At 36.7% G+C, this 26,619-nt stretch overlaps 1 protein-coding gene across 10 annotated transcripts in view; it reads right to left on the bottom strand.

The window, feature by feature from the left end:
- LOC127971467 (rap guanine nucleotide exchange factor 2-like) overlaps positions 1-26,619 on the bottom strand; it is a 103,943-nt gene that overhangs the window by 71,510 nt on the left and 5,814 nt on the right. For all 10 annotated transcript variants that reach the window (XM_052574477.1, XM_052574483.1, XM_052574487.1 and 7 more), the window contains exon 2: positions 496-566. In XM_052574477.1, the coding sequence (XP_052430437.1) occupies positions 496-566 (71 nt within the window). The remainder of the gene's footprint in view (positions 1-495; positions 567-26,619) is intronic.

The raw sequence follows: 26,619 nt of genomic DNA, 5'->3' as shown, positions 1-26,619 counted from the left end.
AATTAATGACAGATAATAATAAAATAAGAATAAGAAGAAGAATAATAAGAATAATAATAACAGACAGAACTGATAAAATATTAACACTATTGAATAACATAACTAAAAATGGCAGTCCGAAATTGTTATCATTTTTTTTATAATTGTTCACAAATTATAAAAACAACAAATATCATAACATATCTTAAGAAAAAATAAAATAAAAATTATATATAATAAAATACCTGACTGTGCAACATAAAATAAAAAAATAAGATAACATTTGTAATAAATTTACACTAGAGAAAAAAAGTACTCCAAAACTCAAATGATAAAACATCAAATATCTTTACTAGTTTTGTAATAAAATAAAATAAAAATAATGAATCATCCTAAACACAGCAAAACAGTTTTTCACTCATCTGTATGCATAACCCGCAATACATCACCTGCTTGACCTCAGAAACATTTGTGCATTTTTTCCATTCATTTATCAAATCCTTCCTTCAGTTTTACCTCAGCTGGTGCTCCCGAAGATTGGACAGCGCCTCCATTCCATGCAAGTAGGAATAAACGATCTCCAGGTCCTGCAGGTAAAAAGAGAAGGAAAGAGAACAGATCAAAGTCTGTTCATCTGTAAAACCACACGCTCTCCCAGAAATCTCATCAAAGGACTAGAAGACATTGATATCAGACTGAAAAGAGGCTACAGAAAAGGGCACTGCTGACCCACATGGAGAAATGCAGTTACAGAACAGAAATTAAATTTCTCTACAACAATACAGGAAACCGTCAGCAAGACAGCAAATAATAATAATAATAATAATAATAATAATAATATAAAAAATGAATGATGCTAATCAGATTCAGAAAAATGCTAATCAGAAAAAATGCACTTTATATAAAATTGCTTTATAAAGCAAATGAAAAGTTACATCTGACCTCACAATGCTTTTCTCTTGGAGAACCAGCTTTTAATTTTAAATATTATTTACAGAAGTACACTACAAACAGGCTTGGCAAGACACTACTAAATGAACAGGTCTTTTCACCAGAGAGCTAGAAGTGGTTCTTCAGACTAACCCATCAGAGTGACCATGTATCTGAGGCTGAGCATACAGCCGGCCCTGTCCCCTTCCACACACACAAGATCACTGACGCCAGAACTGGGCCGCCTTTGTACTCACAAAAGGCATGTTGGGATAGAGTGGAGGACAAAAGAGGTTCTGTGCCCGCACACAGACGCACTTGATTATGAACTGAGAGACCCTGTGTGACAAGGAACACAAATGCAAACACACAGCTCGCCAAACATTTGCCTTCTGATATAGAACAACTAAAGCTCTGCCTCCTTGTTTTCCCATTATATCTAAAGGATTACTTGAAAGATAAGAGTTGAAATGAAAGAAAGAGAAAACAAATGTCAGGTGAGATTCGACCAGAACAGAATGGATAGTATTTTTGTCATTTGTTAGTAGATACGTTGAGATGTAGATCCAGACCAGATGAAAGTGAAGTATTGACTAAGTTAAAACAACAAAGAATCTGAAATGCTTTCTTGTAGGCTCAATGTTTGTAAGGGGGCGGGTGACCCTAAATTTACACTTATACGAAGGTTATAGAGGTCAAGATAACATGGACAAACTGCACTGGAATCAAATGGAGACCTCCATCACAAAAGAGGCAAAATAAAAAATTGCTTAAATGTTTTGTCACCACCTGCTGTTAAGAGCAGTACATGAAGTGTTAGGAGAAACTATGAAGAAATATACACATTAAAATAATATATAAATATGAAAAAAATAAATAATATAATAAATCATTATTCTTGTTACTATTTAACAATAGAAAAAATAAAAATTAAAAATGTAAAAAATTAAAAAATAATGAGAGAAAAAAAGAATAGAAAAAAATATTTAGATTTAGTTTAACTTAAATATTTTTTGTGTATGAAGAAAAATTATTGTGTTATTAATGTGAAATATAAGACTATATAAAATAAGAATATAAAAGACACATGACAAATTATTATTAAATGAGTGCAAAGTAGAGTTTATTACAATTATTTAAAACCTTTATTATTATTATTATTATTATTATTATTATTATTATTAAATTGTAATTGCTAAGTTGTTTTGAGTCTATGGTGTACAGAGAATAACTGCTTAGAAACGCAATAGCACATCTCAATTCAACAAAGCCAAATCACTTCAGCCATAATAAATGGTGTGGCACATGTTACACGTTAAATGAAATGCTTAATGGTTTGTCCAAATCCAAAACCTTAAATATGAACATCAGTTATCGTAAATCTTGCTTTAGCCAGCACAACAAGAACAATAAGACAGTGACAATGACAAAGGGCCGTCTGGTTGAGGTGCACTACACAAATCCTCCACTAGATGTCAGGCTGGTGGAAGAGTTCACGGATTCGAGTCCAGCTCTTTCTGCTCTTCTTATCGCCTCTACTGGCTGGAATGAAGCTCTACCAGAACACTGTGGCTTTCTTTTTCACCCCCTCAAATATTACTAAATCCAACATGGAAAGAATGTGCAGAACCCCATTTCTTCAGTCCCAGTGTCCCCATGAGGAGTTTTCACTCCTTTATTTTCTCTATCTGCCAGGAGTTCATAATGAGACCACTACAAGTTTGCTCTGGTCTAAATGCACAATGTTTGAAACTAATAGTCATTCTTTGGTATTCTTCATCAGTTATATGCTTATATATGATCAAATCTTAGTTAAATGTTGAAATAAACATCTAGTTAAGTTTATCCAAAAACTGAATGAATGAACAAATGGTAAGTGATTATTTTCTTTCTCTTTTGTGCTCTGACTGATACGGTTGCGGCCAACTAAAACTATTTAAAAAAATTTGCTAATTGAAATATATCTGTACTGTATTACAGCTAAGAAATTTCCCACTTGATCATTTATTTATTTATTTATATATTTAATCGTTTGTTTGTGTGTTTATTGGTGTTTTACCAGCATTTTTCATTTTTGAGTTTTAGGTTTAAGTTTTAAATTTAACAAAAATGTCTGTAAAATGAATGGATAATGTCCTGGCAGATTTATGATTATTATTTATTTATTTTTAACAGTGCAGAACTTTACAATAAATTCATTAAAAACAGTAAAAAGTTTAAGCTCTAAAATTACAAAAAAAAAAGGGATTCATATAAATATTAAACAAAAACGAATAAAAATGACAAAGGTGCATAACAAAGCTACTAAAATAAAAAAGAAAATAAAGTCAAAGTGCTAGTGGTTATTGATTGACTGGCTTTCCACTTTATTAGGAACATCTGTTCAATTGCTTGGTAACACAAATTGCTAATCAGCCAATCACATGGCAGCAACTCAATGCATTTAGGCATCTAGATGTGATGAAGACGACTTGCTAAAGTTCAAACCGAGCATCAGAATGGAGAAGAAAGGGGATTTAAGTGACGTTGAACCTGGAATGGTTGTTGGTGCCAGACGGGCTGGCTTGAGTATTTCAAAAACTGTAAAGCTGAATTTAACTGAAGCATCAGTCATACAGCGCTCCGGAGCGCACGCCTCATGACGAGACCAACGCACCGCCGCAAACAAGAAAGAGATGCATTCTTACATAACTGTGCATTAAACTCAGTGAGGGCTCGTTTAAAATATTGCACACATACAGGCCATTCAGTTTACTTGTTAAAGTGCAATGAAATTACTTTATATCTGCAGACGATGAACATCTATTTGTGGATGGAGACTTTGTAACGGCCAAAACTATGTATTTAGCATGCATCACATTATAGTGCGGTGTGCATGAAAATAATAACAAGGCGGCAGAGCGAACTTATCATCAATAGTGGATCTCACATAGTCCTTCTACGTCATCACCACATAGTGAGTGTTATAAGTGATCAGTCTTTAAGAGAAGGAATATGTGAGAACCACTATGGATAAGTTTGCTCTGCCGTATTGTTATCATTTTGTCTTTATTTGTAACGCCAAGAAAGAGTAGATCTCTTTCTTGAAGAGCACATTGCCGTGTAACGTTACCAGCCATTAAATGTGTGGTACGCCAACTCCTCGTTTTCTATCACTTTCATTTCATGGATTTAACGAGTTATCCGAGTCAAAGTGGACAATTTCAGTGACTACAGGCTCTAATCCTCCTGCGCTCGCATGTGCAGTGTGTGTGTGTGTGTGTGTGTGTGTGTATGTGTGTGTGTGTTTAAAATGCGGTGCTGAAGTGAAATAGCTAGGCAGTTTGATAGCCGAATTATAATAAACCACCTAATACAAATAAAAGTTTTTATTATTATTATCTAATACAGTAATAGGAAAATGAGCCTAATATTGTCTTGATTATCGACAGAGATTTATCTGCTTATGTCAGTATCTCTGACTATCATTGATACATGATACTATCGTCTATCGGCACAACCCTAATAGAAACAGTAAATTAAATATAAACTCATTACAACCAAGTAATGCAGAATACCATCTCTGAATGCTCAACACGTCGAACCCTAAAGCAGATGGGCTACAGCAGCAGAAGACCACACTGGGTAACGCTCCTGTCAGCTAAGAACAGGAATCAGAGGCTACAATTCGCACAGGCCCACCAAAATTGGACAATAGAAGATTGGAAAAATGTTGCCTGATCTGATGAGTCTCGATTTCTGCTGCGGCATTCAGAAGGTAGGGTCAGAATTTGGTGTAAAGAATATGAAAGCATGGATCCATCCTGCTTTGTCTCAACGGTTCAGGCTGCTGCTGGTGGTGTAATGGTGTGGGGGATATTTTCTTGGCACACTTTTGGCCCCTTAGCACCAACTGAGCATCATTTAAACACCACAGCTAACCTGAGTATTGCTGCTGACCATGTCCATCCCTTTATGACTACAGTGTACCCATCTTCTGATGGCTACTTCAGCAGAGTAATGCACCATGTCACAAAGCTCAAATCATCTCAGACTGGTTTCTTGAACATGACAATGAGTTCACTTTACACAAATGGCCTCCGAAGTCACCAGATCTCAACCCAATAGAGCAGCTTTGGGATGTGGTGAAATGTGAGATTGGCATCATGGATGTGCAGCTGACAAATCTGCAGCAACTGTGTGATGCTATCATGTCAATTTGGACCAAAATCTCTGAGGAATGTTTCCAACACCTTTTTGAATCTATGCCACAAAGAATTAATGCAGTTACGAAGACAAAAGGGGGTCCAGACCTGTACTAGCAAGGTACTAGCAAGTTGTTTCAGATCCACCAGATATAACAATTAGCCTATACCTTTTATAGCATACTATTAAAAAATCAATACTGGCATGACAAAAATTTAACTATTGCCACAATAACCAAACGGTCTTGATGCTGGGTCTGAATCATTCACACATCGTGGGCACTGTTTACACACACAGCAAAAGAGTGATCTGAGAATCTGGAGGAATTTCACTACAACAACCACCAACACCTTCTTTTTTTTTAAACAAAAGGGTGAGCCTCTGGCACAATTTTCCAACAGATGCCAGGTTCAGAGTTAAACGCCACAAGGTTTTTGCACACAGTTCGTCCCCTCTTTAAGCATTGTGACTACTTCCTCCCAGAGTGCTTTGTGTCAAAGGAACCATTGTGTTTTGTGATTGGTCAAACACAACATGTGAAGCCCAGGGCACTCAGCCCTCAGTGGTGACTCTCGTGGGAGTCAGCGGGTGCTGTGGTCTCCAGCTGAGAGAAACATACCGCTGAGACCAGGTAGAGAAGCAGTGATGAAACCGCTGAGTTATGCAAACAACAGCAGCCTTGACTAAAACCTTCACAAAACTCAATGAACAAAGCCATGAAACTGTACCTGTACAGCCTGTTCATGTGTTCATGTGTTCTGCACACACCACTAAAGGTACTCCGATAAACTGCAGCAAATAAGAGCAGAAGACCTTGGAAATTACAACAGATACCCAAAAATAGTCTTTTCTAATAGGTTTCTAACCATGACAAGCAACAGGACTTTATGTCAGTCTGGACAAGTATAAGTTTAAAATAAAACTCAATATTTAATTCTAGTTATATTAATGATCAAATGTTCTGACTGATTGTTATTGTCTCTTCATGTATTTTCACTCCTTATGTATTTTCAGTTCAATGTGGAAAGACCATTTACTGCACTGGAGAGTTTAGCTCCAACACTGATCAAACCAACTACCTGTGATTTTCTGATGATCCCAAAGACATTGATTAACAGACTCAAGTGTGTTTGATTGGGGTTGGAGCTAAACTCTGGAGTGCACTAGCCCTCCAGGGCAAGATTTGAATAGCCCTGGTGTAATGTGTTACCAAGTAATTAATTTCCCTTTTTTTATGTCTATTTTATGCAATTTTATGTCTATCCTTACTGTCTAACTGGTCGAGGCTGATGATTTAATTAGAAATTATTATTAATAAGTAATGCAAAACTTTTTTGAGGGATTCATTATTGTAACTTACCCAACACTATATAAAATAAAGTACTACATTTATTATACATTTGAAATGAATAAAGTATATATATACAGTGCCTTGTGAAAGTATTCGGCCCCCTTGAACTTTGTGACCTTTTGCCACATTTCAGGCTTCAAACATAAAGATATGAAACTGTAATTTTTTTGTGAAGAATCAACAACAAGTGGGACACAATCATGAAGTGGAACGAAATTTACTCGATATTTCAAACTTTTTTAACAAATAAAAAACTGAAAAATTGGGCGTGCAAAATTATTTAGCCCCTTTACTTTCAGTGCAGCAAACTCTCTCCAGAAGTTCAGTGAGGATCTCTGAATGAACCAATGTTGACCTAAATGACTAATGATATAAAATAGAATCCACCTGTGTGTAATCAAGTCTCTGTATAAATGCACCTGCACTGTGATAGTCTCAGAGGTCCGTCTAAAGCAGAGAGCATCATGAAGAACAAGGAACACACCAGGCAGGTCCGAGATACTGTTGTGGAGAAGTTTAAAGCCGGATTTTGATACAAAAAGATTTCCCAAGCTTTATACATCCCATGGAGCACTGTGCAAGCGATAATATTGAAATGGAAGGAGTATCAGACCACTGCAAATCTACCAAGACCTGGCCGTCCCTCTAAACTTTCAGCTCATACAAGGAGAAGACTGTCAGAGATGCAGCCAAGAGGCCCATGATCACTCTGGATGAACTGCAGAGATCTACAGCTGAGGTAGGAGACTCTGTCCATAGGACAACAATCAGTCGTATACTGCACAAATCTGGCCTTTATGGAAGAGTGGCAAGAAGAAAGCCATTTCTTAAAGATATCCATAAAAAGTGTCGTTTAAAGTTTTCCACAAGCCACCTGGGAGACACACCAAACATGTGGAAGTAGGTGCTCTGGTCAGATGAAACCAAAATCGAACTTTTTGGCAACAATGCAAAATGTTATTTTTGGCGTAAAAGCAACACAGCTCATCACCCTGAACACACCATCCCCACTGTCAAACATGGTGGTGGCAGCATCATGGTTTGGGCCTGCTTTTCTTCAGCAGGGACAGGGAAGATGGTTAAAATTGATGGGAAGGTGGATGGAGCCAAATACAAGACCATTCTGGAAGAAAACCTGATGGAACCTGCAAAAGACCTGAGACTGGGACGGAGATTTGTCTTCCAACAAGACAATGATCCAAAACATAAAGCAAAAGCTACAATGGAATGGTTCACAAATAAACATATCCAGGTGTTAGAATGGCCAAGTCAAAGTCCAGACCTGAATCCAATCGAGAATCTGTGGAAAGAACTGAAAACTGCTGTTCACAAATGCTCTCCATCCAACCTCACTGAGCTCGAGCTGTTTTGCAAGGAGGAATGGGCAAAAATTTCAGTCTCTCGATGTGCAAAACTGATAGAGACATACCCCAAGCGACTTACAGCTGTAATCGCAGCAAAAGGTGGCGCTACAAAGTATTAACTTAATGGGGCTGAATAATTTTGCACGCCCAATTTTTCAGTTTTTTATTTGTTAAAAAAGTTTGAAATATCCAATAAATTTCATTCCACTTCATGATTGTGTCCCACTTGTTTTTGATTCTTCACAAAAAATTACAGTTTTATATCTTTATGTTTAAAGCCTGAAATGTGGCAAAAGGTCGCAAAGTTCAAGGGGGCCGAATACTTTCGCAAGGCACTGTGTATATATATATATATATATATATATTTATTAATGCTGAGCTATACTGTATGGATTCAGAAGAAACAAATATAAAATATGTTATTAATAATATTATACTTTAATAATATTATAATATTAAAACCTCTTCAACTCTGCAGACCCGGTACCTGGTCCAAAAATAGCATGCAAGATGTTCGTGTTTCATTTGCAAAGCCTTCCTTATATGGTATCAGGCCATATATGGGTTCATTTGAAAGCTTAGAGTGTTAATTGGGGTATTAATTGGGGTTTTATCATACATAAAGTAGTCAAATTAAGCTAAGAAATATATTCCCACCCCCCACAAATTTCCGTCTAACGATTGCGAATAATGTTTCATAAGAATGTGTATTTAAAATATTTTTCCCAAAACAGTCAAGTCATATATCACAAGAAAGCTCTCATTCTCAGGAATCTGATGATGTAGATCATGTTATTGTGTAATAATCACAGATCGAATGATCTTCAACAGAATCGCGATGTAAAATTTCTCACCTCATTGCAAATTATTATTTATACATCTTTGCACCGCTTCAGTCAGCCGCAAACAGCCACACATACCTATATACTCGATATAATCTTTTAGATTAGAATCTCTTCTTTCAAACAAGACCATTTTTACGTTTCTGCGTGCTTCCATTGCTGAGATATAAAGCGTTTTGTACAAGTGCGCCAAAAGAGGACCAAAGGGCTGTGACACTGACCAGATCTCCAACTCATATTGATGTGCCTAAAGCCTTTCTTCTGCTATAGACATCTGATCTCTTTTGTGAAGCGCTATTAGTCCTTATAGCTGCCATTCACAAGCCGTGTCCTCCAGTCAGAGGTGCGAAAATCAAAAGGGGGGGGGGAGGGTGGACAGCGACTGCCCAGTCCTTCCGCCGGTGTGACGCAGACGAAGCGCTGGACGATGGGAAATTGAGTTTTTGGCTGCTTCTAAACAAAGACCACGTGAGGGGAAACTACAAGCAGGCGAATCGCCGGATTAACAATGAATAATATTCATAATACAAGTTATGGATGACCACCGTCGCCGTGGAGAGGTCAGGACGCGCATCTGGTAAGCGTATACGCGTGCTACTTGCTTTTCTACATTTGATTCTTTATTCTGAGGCCTGGAAGCTCCACTAGCAATAAGCTAATCTGTTTATTTTCATAATTTTACAGTATTTGACCGCATCTCAGTGAAGGTACAGTTAACAGTACAGTACTGGAGGAATTAACATAAATTTGTTTGTTGAGGCTCCGAAGTTCGCGTACAAGCTTCGGGGACAGAACAGACAGGCTTATAAAATATCAAAATATTATATATGAATGAGACAGGCGAGGTCTCCCAATCTTTACACGATGCAGAATAGACATAAATGAAATGATATGAAGCTGGAGATTGTGGATTCTATTTTAGATTGTGATAGACCAGATATTTTTTATAATTTTATGCATGTTGCCATTGTGCAATTTGACTTATTCTCTTTCAAAGACTGTTCAGAAAACACACACACAAAAAAAGCACATTGTATTGAGATGGTTCATCATATGTGAAACAACATAAATAATACTATTTGTCACAAACAGCAGCTTTTTATGTAACTTCTGAGTGTTTTCTGTAAAATAATATACAGATATCACATTATTCCATACTGCAAGTGTGGCAAGTGTGCAAAAGATGACTTCATACTTATTTAGACTAAAATTGTATACAAAAATGGTATTATTCCTTCCTTCAGTTGAAAAAGAATAACTTTTGCATAGATTAGGTTAGAAAGAAATTTCCTTTTTCCTCTATTAGCTAAGATGTGCTAGAAAAACAAAAAAATTGGTCTGAAGTTGCTAGGCCCTTCATTGCCTGAGCTATGCTATTTCAAACTTCAGTTTACACAAATAAAATAAAAAAGCGCCTTGTTTTTTTCCCTATTTATTATAACACAGACAGCATATATTGTCATTTTTATCAATTTCAACAGTGTTTTATATAATTTCAAAGGGTTTCCTTTAAAATGATACCAAATTTCAGGGTCTACACCTTTGCAGGAAAGAATAGGAAGCTTTACAAATTAGGTAAGAAAATGGAAAAAACGGAAATCCCCAAAATAGCATTTGTGCTTAAGAGGTTTAATATAATATATAACATGTATAACAATAATAATATAAAAAATAAAATACAAAAAATATTAGTATTTGTAATACATTTCAATTGAATATCAGGTTGAAAGGTTTTTGTTTTTGAGTTCCACAGGAATAAAGTTTGGAACCACATGAATAAATAATGACATGTCAATGACATTTGATAGTAATTAAATAATTTCCATTTTTGGGTGAACTACTCATTTAATGTTGCAAGAGAAAATCTAGAGATCAGCAGAAGCAACTAAAACAGTAAATAATATAAGAAACTCTCTATAAAAATAGCATGCTTTTATTTTAACATGGTAATAATTGCCAGCACACTGCAGCTGTTTGGACACATTTTCTCTTATAGCATGTATGCTGGCTGTCCAAGACTGCAGACTGCAGAAAATAAACTGAAGTGTTTTGCTGCTTTTACTACTTAAAATGCCTCTTCTCGTCTTTGTATCCCAACATCTTGAATGCAACCCATTACGAAGCATCTTGAATGGGTCAGAAGGCTCTACACATTCCACTCAAGGCATCACTGTGACCATGGCAACCAGCAGTCTAAGTATCTACATGATCACAGTCAATCATTTCCCTCTATAGCAATAAACCGTGCTGGGATTAGCCGCCTGAGCAGGTGGCATCTAAAAACCATCAGTCCAATCAGGACAATCATCCCAGCATTAGGCAGAATTGTATTGTTGGCAGGGTAACTAGTCTTAAGAGTCCCAAACCACAACTCAAGAGTGGTTTCCAGAATAGCTGCATGGTTTAATCAAAATCCAGATACTACATTCAAGTAGAAAGAAGTGACTGAAGCAGACATAATCAACATCGCTTTAATGCAATGACATTCATTTAAGAAGACCATAAAGAGGGATGTTTTATTTGAGTAATATTATATAGTGGTGTCATCAATATCAATCATAAAGGCATGATAATTGATTTTAAAATAGCATCAACTAACAGTTAATTTCATTTTTTTTTTCTGTTTGCATGTTGCTATATAAACAAATAAAATATATTAAATGTAATCAAATTATATAATTAAATAATTATATAAAAATTCAATGATATGATTTGATCAAATAAATTCAACTTGAAACTTTTTTTTTTTTTTTTCACTATGTCACAGTGTTTCAGGTATTGCCTTCTCTGCCTTAGAATTTGGCCAAAATAAGATATCTATGCCGCCTACATTTTGAAACAGCCTGCATGTCAGAAGCATGCCTACAATGTGTTAAAATCCTATGTAGGCAGCCCACTTTTGGATAAGTTTTGGATAAGAGCCAATGTGCTTGGTTGCTTCGTCCATAAATCTAAAAAATTGCCTCATTTTGTACCTAAAATGTTAATATATAAATTCCCACCCAGGCTGCATTTATTTGACCAAAACCAAAGTCCTTTTAGGCAAGTTGTGCCAGTCAGCCACCATCTTGGCAACGCCTCCGGGCAGCTATTTCAGACTAACAAGACCAGCTCCTATCTAAATGAATGGGCAGAGAGTCAGAACTGCACTTTCACTGGTCACCGGGACATAAAAACAGCATGTATAGAAACAGCAGTAAAATATGATAAAAATCGCTGAAAAATGTTGATGACTTTGCCCCAAAATAAGGTTTAAAATGCCTTTTTCTCCACAGGTTATACCTTTCCTACGCATGCGCAAGGTTTCCTCAACTGCGCACAAACGTCAGTGGAACCAGACGATAGGCTTAAATGTTTCCCGGCTTGACTGTTAAAAGCAGATGATTGGCTTTCCAGCAGGAGGGGCGGGACATGTGCACACAACCGCCATCTTTGCCGTTACAGGTTTTACTTACATAGTTGTATTGAGGATTGAGGAAGTGACATGTCTCTTATAAACTGTCTCTGCCAAAACACAGTAAAAACAGAAATATTGTAAAATATTACTATTTAAAATTCAATTTTAACATGTTATTCCGGTGAATTTTTTATTCCGCTGAATTTTCAGTAGCCATTAATTCAGCATCACATCCTTCAAAAATCATGGATTTAAGCATTAATTAAATATTAAAACTTTGAACGGTAGTATAACACACAAAAAGCCCAAAGACAGATTTCTAAATCACATTACATCCCACTGTTGCAAGTGAAAATCAGGTCACAAAGCCAGCTCAGCACAGCAAACTATATATGTAACTTCCTATAAATATTATAGTTTCCTCATAATGCAACTTGACACGCAGGGTGCTATTTTCCCAAAAATCATGTTTAAAAATGGCTTTTCTGTCAGCAAAAGAATCAGTTCCCCAACACGCTGCGATTTAGTTGTCAGCTCTGTATCCACACCTTCAAGGAGATCTGCCCCTTTCATCTGCAATGAGGTGTTTAACAATCACTTCAACAATGCACATACAGCCGAGAAGGACACATGGTGTCTGTCCTGAAGGTCAGCCTTGACCCAGACGGAGCACTAAAACTGACCTTTTTCTGTCAAGGGTCTGGTAAATGAACGCAGGGGGCCCATTGGACACAGACCCCATGACAGAGGAAAGGCTGTGCTGCTTGTGGCCGTGGGGAATGATCGAGATCCCTGGGATGATAAACACATGATGAAGGGAAGGTCTGTCTTACGAAAGCAAAATAGATAAACAAAGACCTCTCACCAGCATTCATCAATACTGTTTTATAAGACACAGACAAACACAACAGAGACATAACAGAGAAAGTCTATTTTTTTTTAATTACTGAAAAAAAAACTATTGTGTAGAAACAATACACAGTCAGAAATTCAATTTCACAATTATTTACAAAGAAATGAAACATTCAATTTTGAAGTAGAAAGCCTGAACTTTCTGAATAATCCGTTTTATTTACATCGATGAATTGTACTGTTTTATTACAATTTACATTTATTAAATTGTTTCTGTATTATTCTTAATATTTTCTTAAATATGTTTTATTAAATTATATTTGTTTATATAATCAGATTATAATATAAAATAATGTATTTTCTGTGTGACCATGCAAAGTTGCTTATTTACATAATAAACCGTTATACATTATGATCCATATATTTAATTATTATTTGTTTTTTTGGCTTTACCGTTTCACACATATACATATATATATATATACAGTGGGGCTCGAAAGTGTGGGCACCCCTTGCAGAATCTGTGAAAATATGAGTAATTTAAAAAAAATAAGAGAGATCATACTAAATGCATGTTATATTTTATTTAGCACTGTCCTGAGTAAGATATTGTACATAAAAGATATTAACATTTAGTCCACAAGACAAAAAAATTGCTGAAATTATTAAAATAACCCAACTCAAAAGTTGGGAACCCTTGGTTCTTAATGCTGTGTGTGGTCACCTGATGATCCTCGACTGTCTTTCTGTTTTGTGATGGTTGTGCATGAGTCCCTTGTTTGTTCTGAACAGTTAAACTGAGCAGCGTTCTTCAGAAAAATCTTTAAGGTCCTGCAGATTCTTCAGTTTTCCAGCATCTTTGCATGTTTGAACCCTTTCCAGCAGTGACTTTATGATTTTGAGATGCATCTTTTCAGACTGAGGACATTTGAGGGACTCAAACACAACTATTTAAAAAGATTCAAACATTCACTGATGCTCCAGAAGGAAACAAGATGCATTAAGAGCTGGGGGTGAAAACTTTTGGAATTTGAAGATCAATGTAAATTGTACTTAATTTGTGTACCGGGAAACATACAAGTATCTTCTGTTGCTTACGAAGGGCAGAACTAAATGGAAAAAAAATGTATTTCAACAAAATAAGACAAATTTGGCCATCTCCATCGTGTTCAAAAGTTTTCACCCCCGAGCTCTTCATGCATCTTGTTTCCTTCTGGAGCATCAGTGAATGTTTGAGTCCCTCAAATGTCCTCAGTGTGATAAGATCTATCTCAAAATAATAAAGTCACTGCTGGAAAGTGTTCAAATATGCAAAGATGCTGGAAAACTGAAGAATCTGCAGGACCTTAAAGATTTTTCTGAAGAACGCTGCTCAGTTTAACTGTTCAGAACAAACAAGGGACTCATGCACAACCATCACAAAACAGAAAGACAGTCGAGGATCATCAGGTGACCACACACAGTATTAAGAACCAAGGGTTCCCAAACTTTTGAGTAGGGTTATTTTAATAATTTCAGCATTTTTTTTGTCTTGTGGACTAAATGTTAATATCTTTTATGTACAATATCTTACTCAGGACAGTACTAAATAAAATATACATTTAGTATGATCTCTCTTATTTTTTGAAAATTACTTGCATTTACACAGATTCTGCAAAGGGTGCCCAAACTTTCGAGCCCCACTGTATATATATATATATATATAGAAAATGCACTATCCACTACACTGAAAACATCTGGTGTAGAAATAATTTTAATAATTTTAATTTAATGTAGATTTCATAAACCATTACAAATAAACGGCATGTAACACATTGAATTAAAAGTGAAATTTTGAAGAAGAAAAACTGAAATGGTATTTTCTTATCCACAAATCACTGTCTTATTTATAACTTAGCCATATATTTTACAGTGTCTCATAATGAAATATGTATAAACTAAGCATAATAAATAAGCAAGTAAAAGCTTATACCGGTGGACTGAAGCACACAAAGACCAAAAGAAAAGGCAAATAATTAGCAAGGGAAGCAAACAGACTCAAGCTAGCAAAAAAAAAAAAAAAAAAAAAAAGGTGTCTGCACATTTTAATTAGCCTCAAGTGATTTGTCAACTAGACAGCCAAAGTGACCCATGAGGTCATGCGTGGCTCTCTAAAGAGGGTGTTACAGCTATTTGTCTATCTCAAGATGTGTGGCAACATTCCCTGTAATACATCCAAAAGAGAAATCACTGGCCTGCACTGCAAAAATACAGCGCGAAAAATAAGAACAAAGGGAAATGTGGCACATCTTTAGGATCAGACAGCTATGTTAATGTGAGGTCTGCAGCATGCAATGTTAAGCCAGGTCAGCAGTATAGCTACCACGAGGGCACGTGCCAACCTACAGATCACTCACTGTGGCATTTAAAAAGCATGTGTCATTGTGTTCTCCGTGCCAACTGTGCTCACACCTCACCGTCCTTGAGACCCTATTGACAGTGCGGCCCTTGAGGGTATTTTTATCCATAGAACAGCACATAGCACCAGGTGGAGTCTTTGCAAACAAAAACAAGGTCACTTGCATTAGCAACTGAACATACAGTCGCCGATAGCCAGCTTGGTCTAAACAGTACTGGATATGGTTATGGACTTCACCTAAATATTTTCAATAACTTAAAGACAGTGTACAATGGTATAAACAAACCTATTATACATTTAGGTAGGCTACATCTGAACCGTTCATTGATCGGGTGTGATTTATTATTTCCTCAATGCTGTCCCCAGCGTGCATATCCGATGCTAAACAGCTTAAAATTTCATTGTAATAACCCGACATGAACGCATGTAGTCAAACGCAGCTCAGAAAGAGGAAAGCTGGAAGCTCGTGAATAGGCTTAGCATCATGTCTTTAACTGGCAGCACTAATCCTATAAGAACAAAAGCAGAGTCGCATCAATCACACACAAAAAAAAAAAAAAGACGGACACACTCCAGACCCCACTTCTACCTTAGAGGCAGCTTTAAAGTGGCAAAACTGCTCAGTTAGGAGATGGCTAACGATACATGTTCACTGGTTCAAATCAAATCCACTCAAAATGTACAACAAGTATAGTATAAGGGGGGCTCTATAGCTGTGGAAAGATTCTGGTTAGCATGTCTGTTCATCTTAATGAAATGAAACAACACAATTATGCTAATCTGCATTAAATGAAGCACTACGTGGCTTTGTAATTCCAGTGATTAAAGAAACTCTTAACATTAGCTCAACAGCTACTGGCTATGAATTAAAGGTGCAGTAGAGGATCTTGGAAAATGCTAACCTTAGCCTGATAGCACTGAAAGAGTACGTCCCAGTCTCCCTGCAATCGCATTCCAAAGCCACGCCCCCTGAACCCATTTATGCTCACAGACCAGAATACCAGCGACAACATTACTACAATAGGCTACATCAGCGGTTCCCAATTCCAGCCCATGTTCTGAAGTGAAGTAAACCCCTGCTCAGACAATATGGAGCAATGAACACGGTGTAGGGATCATATCATTCACATAGCTCACTTCTAATGAGTTGGTAATCTGAATCGGGTTAGTTAACTAAGCGAGACATGCAAAATATGTGTGCAAGGACTGGAAATGGGAACCGCTGGGCTACATCATGTGTCATTCACTAGTAAGAAAACACACGTGCAGTATTTTTGCTTAAAAAGACAACAGCCTAATAAACGTCTGTCTGTCTGTCATTAATGTTAATCAAAGAACAAAAGAAAAATCATTCACTGATCTTGACTGAATATATTTAAAACTTTACTTGATTAATCTTTATTTTATTTATAAAAAGAAAACTATGCAGTGTTTTCAAACTTTTTATTACAGTTTCTGTACCTGAAATTTTGTTTAGTTGTATTTGTTTATGATATTGCTAATTGATTTGTTTGTTCCTATCTTATTACTGACTGTTTACTTGTCTTTAAAGCTGCGGTAGGGAACTTTTGACGCTCTAGCGGTTAATAAACAGAACTGCTTGCGTCTTGCGGAAGAACATCGTAGCCGGAACTACTTCTCTCTGTTTATGTCTATGAAGAATCACAAAGGTACTGGGTTACTCCGCCGCGGTACCCCCGAAGCAATCTAAAATAGTCCGAATATAAACACTTATTATAGGTGAACCCTAGTGATTCAGGACAAGCTAAAAACACGGTTTGGAAAATGGATTCATGGTGTACTCGCTTATTATATACATTATTCTACATTTTGAACACAAAGTTACGGACCGCAGCTCTGATTGGTTATTTTTTACCGGGAGGGATGGAGTTTCTGCAAATGGCAACATAAATGGCTGCCCACTGCTCCGGGTGTGTGCTCACAGTGTGTGTGTGTGTGTGTTCACTGCTCTGTGTGTGAGAATTTCGGATGGGTTAAATGCAGAGCACAAATTCTGAGTATGGGTCACCATACTTGGCTGAATGTCACTTCACTCACTCATCCAATTTCATGTAGAAATACCCTTAAATCACACCGTCCTCATCTGTGTCACAACGTGTAATTCACAGGGGAATAAACACACTGGCCTTGTCAGTTTATGTGAAAGTAAATCAGCAGGAGAGCAGCGACAGACTTTTCTGTGTAGCATGTGTGATTAAACTGCAGGTGCTTTTGCAGCAGTCTACAGGCATTTATTCTGACAGCCGAGCAGCTGTCACACTGGCGACGTATCACATGCTGAAACTGATCTGGGTTGCATCCAACCCCTTACATTGGCAGAAACCTTCCACTACAACGTGTTTCTTTTGAAAACATGCACTAATGATTGAAAGGAAATGGGAAAACTAAATCGAGTAACTTGCGATGGCCAATTAGAGAGACAAAACCAGGAAGTGATGACCAGGCAGACGATGCTGGGTCTCGGTTCTGTTCTGACACCTCCTGCTGTTGAGTCAACACCTTTCGAGCTGTGTTTGTTCACGCGCCGTTAGTGCAGCACTAGTGACTGGAGCCCCTGGTCCTGCCAGAGGCTGCATTATTCATGCTGCAAATAAGTGTGAATAATTAACACAGGCGGTCCACTTTGCTGCTGTGAGTCAAATGTTGTTCTAGACACAGCTGAAGCAGCTGCCATCTCTGGATGCTACATCTGCTTAAAAAACTCTATTCTGATACCCATTACTATTGTACAGAGATGCATTCTCAGGATACATGTCTGTCTAGACCTATTCGGACAGGACTAGTTCAACAGGGGTCGAGAAATTTGTGTTTCACAAACATACATGGTGAATTTAATCCTGTCTGAATCTGCCACATTTGTTTTTCTCGCACAATCTGACATAACAAAACATACAATTCATGTTTTATTAAACAATCTTATATTTTGGTTTGTGGCCATAAAGTTTTAAATCAGAGAGAATACAATGCAATTAGAAGTAATTTTCACTAAATAAAACTTAATTCACTGGATCATCCAAAAATATGTACTAACAGATGGTTAGTAAAAATATAAAGCATTTGTTGTTGACATAAAACAAAGGGAAAAAAAAGAATGAAAGTATTGCTCTGCCAGTAAACTACCAGAACCATATCAAACTTTGACAGAACAGCAGAGAAAGTGTCTCATTAATGGGCCAGACATCTGTGAGCATCACCATCATCTCACAGCAGAACATACGTGTTAAATAATGCAGAACAAGGAGGCGGCAGCCAGCGAGGATGACAATGAGAAAATGTGCTGTTAAAACGATTCCTTCCAAAAACAAGACTTCCTGCTCCCAGCATTCTTTTGAACTACACCAATAGTACTAGCTGCATTCATTATTATTTCACTGTTTCCAGGAGCTTTGTTTGTGAGAAAGATGAAATGAATCATTCAAACAAGGACGTTTTAATAAATGTCATGCAGTGAAAGAAAGAACTGAGTTAGCACGTAAACCTGATCCAGAAAGCAGAAAGTAAAAAAAAATCACATGTCAGAACTTCAGCCTTATTTGTGCAATCGCTGACTGACAGATCATCTCATGACAATAAAAACATCATGTGGTCACATTTCTGTCCACTAAAGCAGACATTCATTTTTCTTCTGCAATACAAGGATTGAATTGATGCTGGAAAACTTGTGACTAGATCACGCAAGACAGACATTATCAGTGCCCTTTCATCAATGATAAGGCACTGTAATACAAAGGGAGATCTTTCCCAATGGCCCGAAACCACAAATCACCTTGAAACCACACTGATAGATGGTGCAACATAACAGTTTAAACAATGATGCCTCTAGAAACCAACACTCAACCACATCTCAGCACTCCCTGCCTGGGATCGACGCCAAACATCCAGGCAGAAATGCACATGCTCTGTCAGCGTCAAACAACTCAAAAATACGTACTCCTGATTGAATCCTATCCCTGTTGTATTATATAACAGTGCTCAAAGATTCATCTTGGCAAGATCTGCTGCAGAAGAGAGGACAGATAAAAGAACTTCTTAAAGGGACAGTTCACCCAAACTATCCTTATGTTATTCTTACACCATATTATTTTCTCTATTAATAGCACATTTCATTTATCCTAAGCTCCATAAAGTACCATAAAAGCAGCCTATATGACTCATGCAGCAGCCTATCTTCCACAGCTTTGTTTGAACAAAAGAACAAATGGTATTTAGGGATAATTTTCATCACACAAAGCTATCGCATGACTTGAATACAATGAATGAGAGACTCATTACAGTTATGATGTTTTTTTTGTTTTGTTTGTTTGTCTTTTTTTTTTTTTTATAGAGAGAACAGAAGTTCTGACATTCTGGTTAATGAATAAAGAAGAGATTATTTTATATAGTGTTTTAAACAGTATTTATTAATATTTTGAATATTTAGCTTTTCTTTTTTTATTATAGTTTTATTTTAATTTTAATATAATTTTAATATATAGAGTAATTTTTGTTTAATATTTGCATTACCTTTAAATGTATTTTATTTAAATTTTAGCACTTCAGCTTAAATTATTTCATTCATAGAACTTTTTTTTTTTTTACATTTTGAATCTAATACTTATATTTCATTCAATTAATGAAAACAATTATTTAAATAATTGTAGTTTTTGTTAGTTGTTAAAAATAAAATGACAAAATCATTTTCATTTTTAGCTGAACTATTTCTGTAATCGTACACAAGCTCTTGCATGACCCTTAAAGAACAAGATTCTGGTTGAAGTACTCTGTAAGGTCCTTTGCTTCAGACGCCATCATCTCGGTGCTCTTCAGACACATAACTTCATCAACAAATAGCAGATGAGCTAATTGGATAAAACAGGCCACAGATACAGAAAGTCTTGCTGTTCTTTCTCTCCCCCGACAATTAAATGAACAATCACTGATGCTGACACAGGCAGAACAACGTTACTTGACCGAGTTCTGATGATGTAGCACATCCCAGGCAGCGGAGGGGGAGCGAGTCTTAGTTAAAAGCCGAGGGCTACGTCTGCAGCCAATTTCCAAACCAATCTTTTCAGCTAAGCTCCTTTTACCCCACCTTGTTCCTTCAACTCTCAAAGAGAAAAAACATCCCTACCACTACTGGCCAGTGTTTAGGCGAGTGATAATAGCGGATCAGTTGAATTCTCTCCCTCTGTAGGGCGATTCACTTCCAGCCATTCTAGTCCAAAACGGTTGCTAGGGAACTCGGCGACAAAGAGCTTCTTTTCTGAGCATTCAGAGTATTTGGCTGCATATTTTAGGCCTGTGGGGTCCATAGTGTTCCTCCTTTGAAGACAATGTGAGGCACAGAATATAAATTGGAGAAATACTTGTGAGAGAAAACCATGGATTAACGAAAATGTTGTGCTGCAATGCAACCTAAAAAGAGCACAGATGTGGACAGGAAACATTCACATAGATTCACGTTCATACAGATGATCGTCAAGTCTGTGAGAGAAATTTTCTTATGAGGTATCAAGGCTGTGTTGGCTCTAAAAGCCAGCCTGAGGTTGTTGTTTTCAATAGGACATTGTTCAGGAAAGAGAAAGGAATATTTGCATGTTCTCACCTCTACACAAGTATATTGTGACTAGTGATGTACAATTCACAGACCAATCACTGTTCTAAAATCATTCTTTTTGATAATTGGGTTGAAAATTCGCAAATCATTTATCACTTGACTAATGGAGAAGATGTGACAATTAGAATACATTACATTATTTAGTTAAACAACAGTGTTTAACTCAAGATTTGTCATGGCATTAAAAAAGAATTAAGGAATTTTTATGAATGAACTAATTTTCTTCGAATCAATTCACAAAAGACATGTTCTTTTAAAAGGGTCATGAACTGCCTTTTTAATTATTTTGTACCGTTCTCCAAGTCCCCCATCAATGTTATTAAAAAGGAGGCATCTAAAATGAGTAGCTGCAAATCATTTTGAATGCACAATGACTGCTTATTTTTATTTATTTTATTTTTGACATAAACTCCTTGTTATGAACTAGATTAGGAAATTTTGTAACCTTGACCTAGAAATTCGGGCACTATTTAAAACCGTTTTCGAGGAACTGAGCAAAACAAAGGCAATATACTACAGCTGGCTATGAATATATTTTGTTGTTGTTGTTAGAGTGGTTTCCCTCATTTCCAATTGTTCACCTAATTGGTCAACACAGTGCTCACTTTCCTGTTTACCTACTCGTGTGATACCACCCTGGAAGCTTGCGGTGAAGGCGTCTGAAGAACACATCATGCTATTTCAGACTGCATCCTCAGGATGTTTGCCCACAATTGAATTAAAAAAGGGAAACTGATGTCACAGTTTCCCTGGAGCATTTCTAAAGACCTGTCTAGCTTATGGAAACAACTTAGAATATAAGAACAAAATTGACACATTCAGTATGCGAATGATTAACTGACATTTAAAGAAATGGTTTGGACATAAATTCACTCTCTCACGTTTCCCCAAAGAGTATATGACTTGAACTTTAGTGAAACTCAAAAGGAGAAATTTTGAAGGACATCCACGCTCTGTTCAATACGAACCATACAATGAAAACACATCACGACCAAGGACTGTCAAGTAAAAAAACAAATGGATGAAAAAGGATTATAATATTGTGTATTTTTCAGTCAAATCCCAATAGCACTTTTAAGATTTTTAGTAGACAAAACTATATATTTTCATCTGAGTCTTCAAATGGCTTCAGAAGATATGGTATATTGAATACAAGTATTAGTTTTATGGTGTTTTTTTATCATTTTTACAATGCATTTTGATTTGACCGCCTCTGGTCACTGTAAGCTTTCACCGTAAAAGAAAAATGAGTATCAACATGCTGCTAATATTCTCCTTTTGTAACTCACACATATAAAAACCTGCCTTAGCTTCATTTATAATGTCTGTATTGGTTATATAAATGCCTTTTTCACTAAAACAGCCTTTAAACTTGAATGTTTCCTTCTGAACAAGTCCAAAAAGGGTAAATAACTCCTCTACATGACAGAATAATTACAATGACCCTGATTACTACTGACAAGCGCTGGTTGATTTCCACAGGGGTCCGCTGTACTGAAAACACAAAGCTGAGGGGAGGCCCATCTGAGGAGGGGTCCATCCCGATGAAAGGCTCCTACTACAATCACAAGCCCCTCTCATTAGCATAACGCAAAACGTACACTGACGCAGATTATAAAATCTATCCATTAGACATCACTCATGATTATGCTAATGAACAATATGTTCCTCGACACAAAAGCCGTCATGTGCAGAAGAGTTGATAATCACAGATGTGTGATATGATAGTGTAAGGTGATATAACAGAGCACATGTCATGAATTAAACAAACAGCTGAAGCTAGTTCTTTAAACAATCAGTGAGCCTTTCTGACTTAAATCACATGCCATGAACACTCATAATCAGGGATTTATCAGCTGCTACTGAAGGGCTTTGTAGTAAAATAAAAGTGTTTCCGAAATTGCGGTGGACCTTGACACTGCACGGATAATTATGAGCCGCTATTGTAAAGAAAATCTGGGTTATATACACAGCAGAGGGCTGTCATGGGCCAACAGGAGGGCTTTCCTGTTCACCTGTTCCTAACCTAGTTCAAAGCCTTCTACTGATCAAATACAAACAGGCCAGTGAAGATGGGCTTAAGCTAATTGGTTTTATTAGACATAGGGGATTAGGACAAAAATAGTCACACAATAGTGCTTAGTGTGACAGGGCAAAGCTTACCAAACAAGATCTGAAGCCACAAATTTAGAGTCACAATATCTTTATTCTAGAAAAAAAAAGGTGCATGGAATGAAAAATGCAAGCAGGATGCTGCTGATACTTGGCACGAAAATATCCATCCACTATCTGTGCAGGCCACCTTTCTGTCCTTGTATAATAGAGTGATTTTTCAGAACGGTGGAAAATGGATGCAAACATTTCACCGTGCACAGAGCCTGATGCCTTTTGAAATTCTTTTTGAAGCTCCATCAAATTTGCGAATAATTCATAGTGCCAGCAAGCGGCAGCATGCAAGTCATACATTTAAAACTAATGAGCTGTTTTTAACTTTTGTGTTACAAAGACTAATGCTCAAAAGTTTGGGGTCACTAAGATTTTTTTATGTTTAATTAAAAAAGTGTCTAATGCACACAAAGGGTGATTTTATTTTATAATAATACAGTAATTGGAAATATTTTTACAATTTAAAATAACTGTTCTCCATTTTAAGAGATTTTAAAATAGAATTTATGCCCTAGTCCTGTGATGGAAAAGCTGAATTTCCAGCAGCTATTAGTTCAGTCTTCAGTGTCACATGATCATTCAGAAATCATTCTAAATGCTGATTTATTATCAGTTGAAAACAGCTGTGCTGCTTAACATTTTTGTGGAAATATTATCCTTTTTTTAGATGAGTAGGAAGTTCAAAAGAACAGCATTAATTTGAAATTGAAATCTTTTGTTAAAATATAAACTGCCACTTTTGATCAATTCAATGTGTCTTTCCTTGCAAAAAGTATTAACTCCTTTTATGTTGGATAATAAATGAGAGTGTAAATGTGAAAGCTGTTCTTGCACTGATGCCAGACTTATACATTTATTTGATAGAAATAATCGTATCTTTATTGAATAATCATCAAATAAAAATAGAATACATGTAAAAAAATAAAAACGAAAGGGACGTTTAAGTATATGTCAATACACAGACATTACTACACACTCCCCCGTTATGTGATTTCCAGCCAGGTGTGCATTTTGAACACGTTCACCCCAACAAGACTTGAATCATAAAATTCTTATTAAAAATCATACTTGCAAAATGACCATTTTTTAAGATTGAACGCTGAGAGCTACACCTAAATGCAGTAGAAACTCAAATCTTTGTAATTTAATATCTTGCTAACATAATGGCAAACTCTTGACCTCAAGTTGACAAGATCAGACAATTACTTCCCATTAGGGAAGGTCAGAGGTGAATACTGTAGTCTTTCACTGAGATTCACGTTTAACTGATCTGTAACGGTTTCTGCCATCAGTGTCCACGAGGCAGACAGAAGCACACATTACCTCAGTTGAGCTTACAGAAATGGAGGGCAGAGCTGAGGGGAAGCTGCTCTAAACCTGTCGAGCTGAGGTGAGGCGTCATTTCACCGATCTCAGAGATGCATCTGGGAAAAGCGGTCTGCCTTAATCAAGATACTATAGCAGACTGGCATGAGGAATCCACTCGTATGGTTCATTCCAGGTTAACACTCATTCTTCCATCCCAGTACAAGAGTAGGAGGGTAAAACAAAAGTCAAACTGTCAGACATTTCAGTAAGAATTAGATTAGCCTGGATTAGTAAGCACCACTGGTGTGTTATTGTTAGTTCTTGGCACATGTAAGGGAACAGAAAATGTGACTACCCACATTTCTGTCAAGCTAACAGTCACTTGAGATGGTTACCCAACACCTCCAATACAGATATCAGTTCAGTTCGGGAGGAAGAGAATGCTCATTATACGATTTTATAATGCTCTGAATTGAGAAGTAATATATTACTGAGGATGGGAGAAAAAACTTAATAGAGGAGACTATATTACAGCATTTTAGAAAGAAAAATGATCCCCCAAGGTGATAGATAAGAAATGTTATAATAAGGATTATAAGGTGGTGGATGGAGCAAGAAAAATAAAATTATACATATAATTCCTACTGAGAAATACCTAATTTAAACAGTCTATATTACACAACATTTGAAGCTGTTTATTTTTATGCTTATGATAGAATCACATTAATGCGAACTGCAAACTGAGATCAAATTTTCAGCTTACTTTACATACGCTATTTGCATGTGCATGGAAACAACAAGGCTGCTCACTAGGTTTTTTAACAGTTCTTGCTTATTCATGTACATTTGGTTTTGCACTATTAACTTGCTTTTTTTTCTAAATAATAAGGGCAAGAGAACAAGGCATCAGTCTTGGCAAAGAGAGATGCTTTTTAAACCAGAACATCACCAAGCCTAAATCCTTGTCATCATAAAACCCGTGCTGAACCCTTATAAACATGATAATGTACAGGTCCACGGAGCCATAAAGAGCAGAGGGGAATATGACCTCATGACCAGAGCTTTCTATCTGGAGACAAACCATTGTTCATGATCGAAGGGAATACAACCCCGGACTCATGTGTCTGAGTTGCTCGCCACAAACACAGATTATACTTAGGACACATTTAAAGGGAACTTCGATGTAATAATAAAATGTGTGCCACTAGATTGACTTTGAAAAAATCATATTCGCTTGCTATATAAAAAATAAAGAATTTAAAGTAATTGTAGGGCTAAATATCACAAAACTGTAAAGAACAAAATGAGCAAATACATCCGAAAGGATATCACGTTTGTGAGAACTGGCCTACATACTGAAAGAAGGGAGCTTTTGTAAACAATCCTCAGCACACTGCAGATAATCAGGTAATTAATCAGCTAATGTGTCGGTCTAAGTTCACAGTAGCTGACATGGTAAGGGACAGGCGGGATTACTACAGTTAAAGCTACCTTTTAACACTGATCTCAGACCAGTTTTGTAGTTTCTCCCCTAAACACATGGCCAGGATTTAATTGAGAGGAGCTAGTCCCAGATTAGTTGCAATCAGGCCACTTCTACCTAGCTTTTTCCACAAATGGTGGCATTGTACCATCAGGACACTTAAATAAATCTGTCTGCATGTTTTTCTTCTTTCTTTCCATCAGAAAGAATGTCTTTGCTTTGAATGTTTCTGCTGTGTGTCAGAGAGATTCATTCAGATGCGCTTACATTTCTGCAGCCTTGACATTTCTGTAATGCAACGGACTTGAGTTTCTTTCTTATGTGGAACACAAAGTCAACTGGTTGATTTCCAAAATTCTTTAAAACATCTTCTCTATCTTCAGCTAAATCTGGTTTGAGATGACAGAATTTTTGTGTGAACTGCTCCTTTAAGAGTTTTGAAAAAACCCTTAGCTCGAAGTTTGAGCAACAGCTGTTATACTAAGCAGGACGTGCATATCATACGATTCGTGAAAAGCTGTAGCATGCCTCAGAGATCTCTGTGCATTTTGTCTGTACCTTCAGACTGAGAGGTTTCATCCACTGAGGAAGATAACAGAAAGAGATGCTAACAAATGGATCAGAGCAGAGAAACAGAGCGGCTGATCAAAGTGATCCGCTGTAAGCGTGGATGAAGATGAGTCTCCTCTGACACAAGCAGCTCAATGTGAGGATCAAAAGAACCACCGGAAGGGACATGGGCTG

The sequence above is a fragment of the Carassius gibelio genome, chromosome B14 (genome assembly GCF_023724105.1).
Source record: "Carassius gibelio isolate Cgi1373 ecotype wild population from Czech Republic chromosome B14, carGib1.2-hapl.c, whole genome shotgun sequence".
NCBI lineage: Eukaryota > Metazoa > Chordata > Actinopteri > Cypriniformes > Cyprinidae > Carassius > Carassius gibelio.
Note: the sequence above shows the minus strand (reverse complement) of the source record. Positions and strands in the feature narration are given on the sequence as shown.